We start from the raw sequence: 12,708 nt of genomic DNA on the forward strand, positions 1-12,708 counted from the left end.
CACAGCCCGAAGAGGCAACGTGGGTCCCCCCTCCAATGGGCTCACTACCCATAGCAGGGGCCATAGAGGTCGGGTGCAATGTGAGCTGGGCGGCAGCCGAAGGCAGGGCACTTGGCGGTCCGATCCTCGGCTACAGAAGCTAGCTCTTGGGACGTGGAACGTCACCTCGCTGGGGGTAAGGAGCCTGAGCTAGTGCGCGAGGTGGAGAAGTTCCGGCTAGATATAGTCGGACTCACTTCGACGCACAGCAAGGGCTCCGGAACCAGTTCTCTCGAGAGGGGATGGACTCTCTTCCACTCTGGCGTTGCCGGCAGTGAGAGGCGACGGGCTGGGGTGGCAATTCTTGTTTCCCCCCGGCTCAGAACCTGCATGTTGGAGTTCAACCCGGTGGACGAGAGGGTAGCTTCCCTCCGCCTTCGGGTGGGGGGACGGGTCCTGACTGTTGTTTGCGCTTACGCGCCAAACAGCAGCTCAGAGTACCCACCCTTTTTGGATTCACTCGAGGGAGTACTTGAGGGTGCTCCCCCGGGTGATTCCCTCGTTCTACTGGGGGACTTCAACGCTCATATTGGCAACGACAGTGAAACCTGGAGAGGCGTGATTGGTAAGAATGGCCGCCTGGATCTGAACCCGAGTGGTGTTTTGTTATTGGACTTTTGTGCCCGTCACAGATTGTCCATAACGAACACCATGTTCAAGCATAAGGGTGTCCATATGTGCACTTGGCACCAGGACACCCTGGGCCGCAGTTCCACGATCGACTTTGTAGTTGTGTCATCGGATTTGCGGCCTCATGTTTTGGACACTCGGGTAAAGAGAGGGGCGGAGCTTTCTACCGATCACCACCTGGTGGTGAGTTGGCTGCGATGGTGGGGGAGGATGCCGGACAGACCTGGCAGGCCCAAACGCATTGTGAGGGTTTGCTGGGAACGTCTGGCAGAGTCTCCTGTCAGAGAGAGTTTCAATTCCCACCTCCGGAAGAACTTTGAACATGTCACGAGGGAGGTGCTGGACATTGAGTCCGAGTGGACCATGTTCCGCACCTCTATTGTCGAGGCGGTTGATTGGAGCTGTGGCCGCAAGGTAGTTGGTGCCTGTCGTGACGGCAATCCTAGAACCCGTTGGTGGACACCGGCGGTGACGGATGCCGTCAAGCTGAAGAAGGAGTCCTATCGGGTTCTTTTGGCTCATAGGACTCCTGAGGCAGCGGACAGCTACCGACAGGCCAAGCGTTGTGCGGCTTCAGCGGTCGCGGAGGCAAAAACTCGGACATGGAAGGAGTTCGGGGAAGCCATGGAAAACGACTTCCGGACGGCTTCGAAGCTATTCTGGACCACCATCCGCCGCCTCAGGAAGGGGAAGCAGTGCACTATCAACACCGTGTATGGTGAGGATGGTGTTCTGCTGACCTCGACTGCGGATGTTGTGGATCGGTGGAGGGAATACTTCGAAGACCTCCTCAATCCCACCAACACGTCTTCCTATGAGGAAGCAGTGCCTGGGGAATCTGTGGTGGGCTCTCCTATTTCTGGGGCTGAAGTTGCTGAGGTAGTTAAAAATCTCCTCGGTGGCAAGGCCCCGGGGGTGGATGAGACCCGCCCGGAGTTCCTTAAGGCTCTGGATGCTGTGGGGCTGTCTTGGTTGACAAGACTCTGCAGCATCGCGTGGATATCGGGGGCGGTACCTCTGGATTGGCAGACCGGGGTGGTGGTTCCTCTCTTTAAGAAGGGGAACCGGAGGGTGTGTTCTAACTATCATGGGATCACACTCCTCAGCCTTCCCGGTAAGGTCTATTCAGGTGTGCTGGAGAGGAGGCTACGCCGGATAGTCGAACCTCGGATTCAGGAGGAACAGTGTGGTTTTCGTCCTGGTCGTGGAACTGTGGACCAGCTCTATACTCTCGGCAGGGTCCTTGAGGGTGCATGGGAGTTTGCCCAACCAGTCTACATGTGTTTTGTGGACTTGGAGAAGGCATTCGACCGTGTCCCTCGGGAAGTCCTGTGGGGAGTGCTCAGAGAGTATGGGGTATCGGACTGTCTGATTGTGGCGGTCCGCTCACTGTATGATCAGTGTCAGAGCTTGGTCCGCATTGCCGGCAGTAAGTCGGACACGTTTCCAGTGAGGGTTGGACTCCGCCAAGGCTGCCCTTTGTCACCGATTCTGTTCATAACTTTTATGGACAGAATTTCTAGGCGCAGTCAAGGCGTTGAGGGGATCCGGTTTGGTGGCTGCAGGATTAGGTCTCTGCTTTTTGCAGATGATGTGGTCCTGATGGCTTCATCTGGCCTGGATCTTCAGCTCTCACTGGATCGGTTCGCAGCTGAGTGTGAAGCGACTGGGATGAGAATCAGCACCTCCAAGTCCGAGTCCATGGTTCTCGCCCGGAAAAGGGTGGAGTGCCATCTCCGGGTTGGGGAGGAGATCTTGCCCCAAGTGGAGGAGTTCAAGTACCTCGGAGTCTTGTTCACGAGTGAGGGAAGAGTGCATCGTGAGATCGACAGGCGGATCGGTGCGGCGTCTTCAGTAATGCGGACGCTGTATCGGTCTGTTGTGGTGAAGAAGGAGCTGAGCCGCAAGGCAAAGCTCTCAATCTACCGGTCGATCTACGTTCCCATCCTCACCTATGGTCATGAGCTTTGGGTTATGACCGAAAGGACAAGATCACGGGTACAAGCGGCCGAAATGAGTTTCCTCCGCCGGGTGGCGGGTCTCTCCCTTAGAGATAGGGTGAGAAGCTCTGTCATCCGGGAGGAGCTCAAAGTAAAGCCACTGCTCCTCCACATCGAGAAGAGCCAGATGAGGTGGTTCGGGCATCTGGTCAGGATGCCACCCGAACGCCTCCCTAGGGAAGTGTTTCGTGCACATCCGACCGGTAAGAGGCCATGGGGAAGACCCAGGACACGTTGGGAAGACTATGTCTCCCGGCTGGCCTGGGAACGCCTCGGGATCCCCCGGGAAGAGCTGGACGAAGTGGCTGGGGAGAGGGAAGTCAGGGCTTCCCTGCTTAGGCTGCTGCCCCCGCGACCCGACCTCGGATAAGCGGAGGAAGATGGATGGATGGATGGATGGATGGATCATTAACTTGGAATTTAATGGCAGCAACACATTGCAAAAAAGTTGGCACAGGGGCATTTTTACCACTGTGTTACATGGCCTTTCCTTTTAACAACACTCAGTAAACGTTTGGGAACTGAGGAGACCAATTTTTGAAGCTTTTCAGGTGGAATTCATTCCCATTCTTGCTTGATGTACAGCTTAAGTTGTTCAACAGTCCGGGGGTCTCCGTTGTGGTATTTTAGGCTTCATATTGCGCCACACATTTTCAATGGGAGACAGGTCTAGATTACAGGCAGGCCAGTCTAGTACCCGCACTCCAAGCCACGCTGTTGTAACACGTGGCTTGGCATTGTCTTGCTGAAATAGGCAGGGACGTCCAGGATAACGTTGCTTGGATGGCAACATATGTTGCTCCAAAACCTGTATGTACATTTCAGCATTAATGGTGCCTTCACAGATGTGTAAGTTACCCATGTTTGGGCACTAATACACCCCCATACCATCACAGAAGCTGGCTTTTCAACTTTGCGCCTAGAACAATCCGGATGGTTGTTTTCCTCTTTGTTCCGGAGGACAGAATGTCCACAGTTTCCAAAAACAATTTGAAATGTGGACTCGTCAGACCACGGAACACTTTTCCACTTTGTATCAGTCCATCTTACATGAGCTAGGGTCCAGCGAAGCTGGCAGTTTCTGGGTGTTGTTGATTCATGGCTTTCGCTTTGCATAGTAGAGTTTTAACTTGCACTTACAGATGTAGCGACAAACTGTAGTTACTGAAAGTGTTTTTTTAAGTGTTCCTGAGCCCATGTGGTGATATCCTTTACACACAGATGTCACATTTTGATGCAGTACCGCCTGAGGGATCTAAGGTCCGTAATATCATCGCTTACGTGCAGTGATTTCTCCAGATTCTCTGAACCGTTTGATGAAATTACAGACCGTAGATGGTGAAATCCCTAAATTCCTTGCAATAGCTCATTGAGAAATGTTTTTCTTAAAATGTTCGACAATCTGCTCACGCATTTGTTGACAAAATGGTGACCCTCGCCCCATCCTTGTTTGTGAATGACTCAGCATTTCATGGAAGCTGCTTTTATACCCAATCATGGCACCCACCTGTTCCCAATGAGCCAGTACACCTGTGGGATGTTCCAAATAAGTGTTTGATGAGCATTCCTCAACTTTCTCAATCTTTTTTGCCACTTGTGCCAGCTTTTTTGAAACATGTTGCAGGCATCAAAATCCAAATGAGCTCAAAGTTGCAAAAAATAACATTTTCCAGTTCGAACTGTCACGGCGCAGGCATGTCATCTGCGGCAAGCTCTGCCGTCACCTCCGCTGGCAGCACGCCAGGACACGTGCCTGCTCGCTCTGGCAGCACGGCTGCCACGCGCTGGCAAAGCTGCAGGCAATCACTAATCCGCACACCTGGGACCAATGAGGGCAGGCAGCATAAAGACCAGCGGACCCGAAGATCCTATGCCGGAACATAGTTCACTCTCGCAGTAAGCATCCCGTCTCTGGCTTCCCTCCCTCGTACTTGCTCTTTCTCTCTGTGCCCTTCCCTGTTCCCGTGTTTATGTCCATTGTGTTTCCTGCAGTACATCCCCCGTTTTCCGTGATCGAGCTGTGAGTCTCGACCTCCCTCTCGATTCCGGACTGCCTTCCCCGATCCTCGACCCCTGCTTGGACACAGACATTGTTGCTTCTCTCCAGCCCCCAACCGCTTGCCTGCCCACGAACTGCCTTCTCGCCTTGCCCCTTTGGTCTGACGAAGGATACATCTAACAAACCCTGGTAACCTTCACATGGTTAATTCTACATATCGTTTTGCTCCGATCACTTAGAGTAGCGTACACATCCCACACATTCAGTAATAGGTAAATAAACTTGTTGAACTGCTTCCTGCCGTGGTGTCGTCTCCTTCCCCCGCCGTACATAACACAAACATTTAGTATGCAATTGAATATAAGTTGAAAAGGATTTGCAAATCATTGTATTCTGTTTTTATTTACCATTTACACAACATGCCAACTTCACTGGTTTTCGGTTTTGTATAATATTTCATCACCTTTAGAATTTAGGTCTCTGTGGGAAAGAAGTAAGAAAGGTGTAAAGAGATTGAATAATAGTTTTTTCTATTGTATTTACACAGTCTTACATTTACTGTATAAAATGCTTTAGTAAGTACCACATAAGTCGACAAAGGAGGTACTCACCTTGACAGTGATATACGACGACTCCGCTATATATCCTTTGCGGATGATCTCCACCAAGACCGTTTTGTCATCCTCGCACACAGAGTACTCAGACTTAGCCAGTTCAATGCTGGACCAGCTCAGTTGTAGTCTGCAAAATGCATACATACATCAGAATTCAAATTACTGTATGTAATTTTATCTTTATTTTTTGGCGTACATCTGAGAAGGCCCGACGTTGTATTTAGGAACGCACACCCTAAACTTCAAGGTGTCCATCAGAGACTCCATCTTTGGATTGATGATGTATACCACAGTTCTCCCGTTCAGTTCCGTTTGAGGAATGCGTCGACGAGCAAAACCACCTGTGAGGAAATTAAAAGTTACAATCCGCGTTGATACCACAACAAGAACCAGAACCGCTCCCTGACCCGTCGTCATATTTTCCAGGTAGCCAAAATACGGCTGCTGAAGGATAGAAATTGTTAGCTGCTCTTCTTTGCGGTTTTGAGATTTCAGCTCGCAAGACAGAAAGATCCCATATCGTCCGTCACTTAGAAGCTCTGCCTTCCAAAGGAGAAGCCGCATCACAACTTCTGGATGTGATGTAGGTCCAGGTTTGATCTAGAAATAAAACAACGTTATACTTCAATTGAAAATTCTGAAAAGTATTCATCGTTTTTACCTGAATGGTGAACAAAAAAGGTTCCGTTCGTAACCGCCCGTCCAGGAGGACGCCGCGATCGGTGCCGTCTGTGGCGGCAAACTCAAAACGGTCGATCTCGGAAGCCTCGCCGTTGTGTTTGTACGTCACCTCCAGCTCCTCCACATCTTGCTGGGTGAAATTGGAACCGGCAGTCAGCGGGGTGTCGCGCAAAACCAGGACGCCGTGGCAGGGAGGATTCCGAATGTGGAAGGTCAGGGAGCCAGGAGAGGTGTCGGGGTCGAACATGGAGAGGTGCTCCGGACTCAAGACCGTTGACAACCCTCGAATGATTATGAGGACCTTGTTGGTTAATGTCGGCGGTATACTATCCGCCGTTGTCACTGCAACTTCTAAAATTCCTCTTTGGCTCGTCTCATTGTTGCTGACGACAAACCTAAAAAAAACAGAAGCAAAAAGCAAGATCCCTTTTTTATACGTCAACTTCATTGCCACTTTTGAGCCGAACCCTAACCCTCTTTCAGGGCAATGGAAAGCAAACAACATTCGGTTTAGGACACATTTCGAACCCCTTTTGCGGTTCCAGAGGCAAACAAAAACGGCAGTTTTGCAAGTGGTCTATTCTCTCTTGTGCCATCTTTTAAAAACATTTTTACAAACCCCGTTTCCATATGAGTTGGGAAATTGTGTTAGATGTAAATATAAACGGAATACAATGATTTGCAAATCATTTTTTAACCCATATTCAGTTGAATATGCTACAAAGACAACATATTTGATATTCAAACTGATAAACATTTTTTTTTTTGCAAATAATCATTAACTTTAGAATTTGATGCCAGCAACACGTGACAAAGAAGTTGGGAAAGGTGGCAATAAATACTGATAAAGTTGAGGAATGCTCATCAAACACTTATTTGGAACATCCCACAGGTGAACAGGCAAATTGGGAACAGGTGGGTGCCATGATTGGGTATAAAAGTAGATTCCATGAAATGCTCAGTCATTCACAAACATGGATGGGGCGAGGGTCACCACTTTGTCAACAAATGCGTGAGCAAATTGTTGAGCAGTTTAAGAAAAACCTTTCTCAACCAGCTATTGCAAGGAATTTAGGGATTTCACCATCTACGGTCCGTAATATCATCAAAGGGTTCAGAGAATCTGGAGAAATCACTGCACGTAAGCAGCTAAGCCCGTGACCTTCCATCCCTCAGGCTGTACTGCATCAACAAGCGACATCAATGTGTAAAGGATATCACCACATGGGCTCAGGAACACTTCAGAAACCCACTGTCAGTAACTACAGTTGGTCGCTACATCTGTAAGTGCAAGTTAAAACTCTCCTATGCAAGGTGAAAACCGTTTATCAACAACACCCAGAAACGCAGTCGGCTTCGCTGGGCCTGAGCTCATCTAAGATGGACTGATACAAAGTTGAAAAGTGTTCTGTGGTCTGACGAGTGCACATTTCAAATTGTTTTTGGAAACTGTGGATGTTGTGTCCTCCGGACCAAAGAGGAAAAGAACCATCCGGATTGTTATAGGCGCAAAGTAAAAAAGCCAGCATCTGTGATGGTATGGGGGTGTATTAGTGCCCAAGACATGGGTAACTTACACATCTGTGAAGGCGCCGTTAATGTTGAAAGGTACATACAGGTTTTGGAGCAACATATGTTGCCATCCAAGCAACGTTACCATGGACGCCCCTGCTTATTTCAGCAAGACAATGCCAAGCCACGTGTTACATCAACGTGGCTTCATAGTAAAAGAGTGCGGGTACTAGACTGGCCTGCTTGTAGTCCAGACCTGTCTCCCATTGAAAATGTGTGGCGCATTATGAAGCCTAAAATAGCACAACGGAGACCCCCGGACTGTTGAACAACTTAAGCTGTACATCAAGCAAGAATGGGAAAGAATTCCACCTGAGAAGCTTCAAAAATGTGTCTCCTCAGTTCCCAAACGTTTACTGAGTGTTGTTAAAAGGAAAGGCCATGTAACACAGTGGTGAACATGCCCTTTCCCAACTACTTTGGCACGTGTTGCAGCCATGAAATTCTAAGTTAATTATTATTTGCCAAAAAAAAATAAAGTTTATGAGTTTGAACATCAAATATCTTGTCTTTGTAGTGCATTCAACTGAATATGGGTTGAAAAGGATTTGCAAATCATTGTATTCCGTTTATATTTACATCTAACACAATTTCCCAACTCATATGGAAACGGGGTTTGTATATTGCTTCATCTTTTACAGGCAAGAGATCAGTGAAATATTCCAAAACATATGTCCAGCGATTGCCAACTGGTTTTGCAATTTTGTTTTTTTTCTCCAATACATGCATCTGAGCTTTTTGAGCCAAGGAAACCTAAACCCTGACTCTGGTTCCAAAAAGAGGCAAAAAGGGCTAACACCTTTCTGGGAGGTTTCTGGGTTTTCAAATGACCGTGTGTTTTTTGCTTACATTTTTAGATCAAGATGTTCAGGACACCAAACTGTTATTTCGAGGTCCTTCTTTTTACCGATGGAAGGTACCGTATTTTTGGGACTATAAGGCGCACTTAAAATCCTTCCATTTTCTCAAAAAATCGTCAGTGCCCCTTATAACTCTGGTTGTACTTACCGACCTCGAAGCAATTGTATTTAAAGTTAAAGGCCTACTGAAACCCACTACTACCGACCACGCATATATCAATGATGAAATCTTAACATTGCAACACATGCCAATACGGCCGGGTTGCAACACAACACAGCCGGTGTTTGTTTACATTCCCGAAAGATGCAGTCAAGATCGAAGAACTCGGACAACAGAGACTCTAACCAGGAGGACTTTGATTTGGATACACAGACGCGATACCGTGAGTACGTGCTGCGCTTCCAAACATTTGATCGCTTGCTATAACTAGCTCGAGCTAGTAGCTAGGAGCTAGGAGCTAGCACAACAAACACCTAGGTGTTTGTTATGCTAGCTCCTAGCTCACACCTAGGTGTTTGTTATGCGGGATTAATTTGTGGCATATTAAATATAAGCCTGGTTGTGTTGTGGCTAATAGAGTATATATATGTCTTGTGTTTATTTACTGTTGTAGTCATTCCCAGCTGAATATCAGGTCCCACCCGCACGCTTTCAAGCATTTGATTGCTTGCCCATACGTGCGTGTCATGTACGTAACTTTGGTTAAATATATAAGCTTTATGAACCTTGGGTTAGGTGAACGGTTCTTTGGGCTGAGTGAGTGTGTGTGTTGTGCAGGTGTTTGAATTGTATTGGCGGGTTATATATACGGGATCCCGTCCATATAACCCGCTTGAGCTATAACTAGCTCAAGCTAGTAGCTAGGAACTAGGAGCTAGCATAACAAATACCTAGGTGTTTTTATGCGGGATTAATTTGTGGCATACTGATATATACAGTCGTGGAATTAACACATTATTATTAGAGATGTCCGATAATATCGGCCTGCCGATATTATTGGCCGATAAATGCTTTAGAATGTAATATCGGAAATTATCGGTATCGTTTTAATTTATTTATCTTATTTATTTATTTATTCTTTTTTTTTTTAAATACCTTATTTTCACCATACCTGCTTGTCCAAATTAGCATAATAATGTGTTAATTCCACGACTGTATATTTTGGTATCGGTTGATATCGGTATCGGTTGATATCGGTATCAGTAATTAAGGGTTTGGTCAATATCGGAATATCGGATATGGGCAAAAAGCCATTATGGGACATCCCTACTTGTTATGCCTAATTTGGACAACCAGGTATGGTGAAGATAAGGTCCTTTTTTTAAAAAAAATAAAAAATAAAATAAGATAAATAAATTAAAAACATTTTCTGGAATAAAAAAGAAAGTAAAACAATATAAAAACAGTTACATAGAAACTAGTAATTAATGAAAATGAGTCAAATTAACTGTTAAAGGTTAGTACTATTAGTGGACCAGCAGCATGCACAATCATGTGTGCTTACGGACTGTATCCCTTGCAGACTGTATTGATATATATTGATATATAATGTAGGAACCAGAATATTAATAACAGAAAGAAACAACCCTTTTGTGTGAATGAGTGTAAATGGGGGAGGGAGGTTTTTTGGGTTGGTGCACTAATTGTCAGTGTATCTTGTGTTTTTTATGTTGATTTAATTTTTAAAAATAAATAAATAAATAAAATAAAAAACCATACCGATAATAAAAAAACGATACCGATAATTTCCGATATTACATTTTAAAGCATTTATCAACCGATATTATCGGACATCTCTAATTGGTACTTTAACTTAACTTAACTTTAAAGGCCTACTGAAACCCACCACTACCGACCACGCAGTCTGATAGTTTATACATCAATGATGAAATCTTAACATTGCAACACATGCCAATACGGCCGGGTTAACTTATAAAGTGCAATTTTAAATTTCCCGCCACACTTCCGGCTGAAAACGTTTCGGTATGATGACGTTTGCGCGTGACGTCAATGGTTGATACGGAAGTATTCGGACCCATTGAATCCAATACAAAAAGCTCTGTTTTCATCGCAAAATTCCACAGTATTCTGGACATGTGTGTTGGTGAATCTTTTGCAATTTGTTTAATGAACAATGAAGACTGCAAAGAAGAAAGTTGGAGGTGGGATCGGTGTATTAGCGGCTGGCTGCAGCAACACAACCAGGAGGACTTTGAGATGGATAGCAGCTACCGTGAGCACAGCTTTGGCTTCCAAACATTTGATCGCTTGCCCGTACGTGCGTGTCGCCATGTGCATGTCATGTACGTAACTTTGGGGAAATATATGTTTCTTGCCGACTCTGATGGCGGCCGGGGTGTCGTCAAAAGCTACAACGCCCGCCGCCGTCCCGTAGCTAAGTTAGCTTCAATGGCGTCGTTAGCAACAGCATTGTTAAGCTTCGCCAAGCTGGAAATCATTAACCGTGTATTTACATGTCCATGGTTTAATAGTATTGTTGATCTTCTGTCTATCCTTCCAGTCAGGGGTTTATTTCTTTTGTGTCTATCTGCAGTTAAGCCCGATGCTATCACGTTAGCTCCGTAGCTAAAGTGTTTCGCCGGTGTATTCTCGTGGAGATAAAAGTCACTGTGAATGTCCATTTCGCGTTCTCGACTCTCATTTTCAAGAGGATATAGTATCCGAGGTGGTTTAAAATACAAATCCGTGATCCACAATAGAAAAAGGAGAGAGTGTGGAATCCAATGAGCCAGCTTGTACCTAAGTTACGGTCAGAGCGAAAAAAGATGCGTCCTGCACTGCACTCTAGTCCTTCACTCTCACGTTCCTCATCCACGAATCTTTCATCCTGGCTCAAATTAATGGGGTAATCGTCGCTTTCTCGGTCCGAATCGCTCTCGCTGCATTAAAAACAATGGGGAAATGTGAGGAGCCTTTCAACTTGTGACGTCACGCTACTTCCGGTACAGGCAAGGCTTTTTGTATCAGCGACCAAAAGTTGCGAACTTTATCGTCGATGTTCTCTACTAAATCCTTTCAGCAAAAATATGGCAATATCGCGAAATGATCAAGTATGACACATAGAATGGATCTGCTATCCCCGTTTAAAGAAAAACATTTCATTTCAGTAGGCCTTTAACTACAGTCCTATTGTCCAGAGAACCCCATTGATGCGCAGAGACACAGGGGCAGGGGGGAAGCAATGCGAGGATAAGACCACAAACATCCAGTGAATGTTTCAAGACTTACTGGACAGTTCCATTGGAAGTGGCCGCACTCTTGTCGTGCACGTAGGCCACGACGTTCGATGCTACGTCCATCTGGCTGAAGGTGGAGATGGTCACACCGGGATGCTTGACGTTCTCCAAATATCCATGAGCAGGCGGGGCGGTAACAAGGAACACAAGCTCCTCGGGCTTGTCTGTACCGTCCGTGGCAAACAGTGCATCGGTGGTAAGAACCACGCGACCGCCGCGGCTGACGTTCACAGGCCTGACAAAGACAGCAATATTTCCTGAAATAAACACAAATGACATTCAAATTTAAATTGTGCGTGCAGCTGTTTAGTGCAATAAATCGAGATACCTTTTTTCACGTGTTTGATGGATATGTTGAAATGCTGTAAGGGAGACTCATTCCTTCCGTCGTATAAGTAGAAAACAAAGAAATCCCGGGTGGTGTTACCAAACGGGTCTCGGTGCACGTAGCGCAGACGATTCACGTCCACCGTTTCCTGGGAACAGTTTCCTTTACCCAGCAGCGGAACCCAGTCTTCCGCTTGCTGAGTAAAAAAAAAAAAAGAGTCACACTTAAGTAAATACAAAACCCCAAAACCAGTGAAGTTGGTACATTGTGTAAATAGTAAATAAAAACAGAATACAATGATTTGCAAATCCTTTTCAACTTATATTCAATTGAATAGACTGCAAAGACAAGACATTTGACGTTCGAACTGGAAAACGTTGTTATTTTTTGCAAATATTAGCCAATTTGGAATTTGATGCCTGCAACATGTTTCAAAGAAGCTGGCACAAGTGGCAAAAAAGACTGAGGAAGTTGAGGAATGCTCATCAAACGCTTATTTGGAACATCCCACAGGTGAACAGGCTAATTGGGAACAGGTGTGTGCCATGATTGGGTATAAAAGCAGCTTCCATGAAATGCTCAGTCATTCACAAACAAGGATGGGGCGAGGGTCACCACTTTGTGGACAAATGCGTGAGCAAATTGTCCAACACTTTAAGAACAACATTTCTCAACGAGCTATTGCAAGGAATTTAGGGATTTCACCATCTACGGTCAAAAGGTTCAA

The 12,708-nt window shown here is 46.1% G+C and overlaps 1 protein-coding gene across 1 annotated transcript in view; it reads right to left on the reverse strand.

Annotated features, from left to right (window-relative positions):
• The window catches only part of frem1a (Fras1 related extracellular matrix 1a), a 68,388-nt gene that overhangs the window by 9,779 nt on the left and 45,901 nt on the right, over positions 1 to 12,708 (reverse strand). Inside the window, exons 22-27 of the mRNA XM_062064428.1 lie at positions 11,982 to 12,177; positions 11,646 to 11,910; positions 5,944 to 6,358; positions 5,690 to 5,882; positions 5,479 to 5,623; positions 5,280 to 5,409 (exon numbers count right to left, since the gene is read on the reverse strand). Of these exons, the coding sequence (XP_061920412.1) occupies positions 5,280 to 5,409; positions 5,479 to 5,623; positions 5,690 to 5,882; positions 5,944 to 6,358; positions 11,646 to 11,910; positions 11,982 to 12,177 (1,344 nt within the window). The remainder of the gene's footprint in view (positions 1 to 5,279; positions 5,410 to 5,478; positions 5,624 to 5,689; positions 5,883 to 5,943; positions 6,359 to 11,645; positions 11,911 to 11,981; positions 12,178 to 12,708) is intronic.

This window comes from Entelurus aequoreus, linkage group LG12 (genome assembly GCF_033978785.1).
Source record: "Entelurus aequoreus isolate RoL-2023_Sb linkage group LG12, RoL_Eaeq_v1.1, whole genome shotgun sequence".
NCBI lineage: Eukaryota > Metazoa > Chordata > Actinopteri > Syngnathiformes > Syngnathidae > Entelurus > Entelurus aequoreus.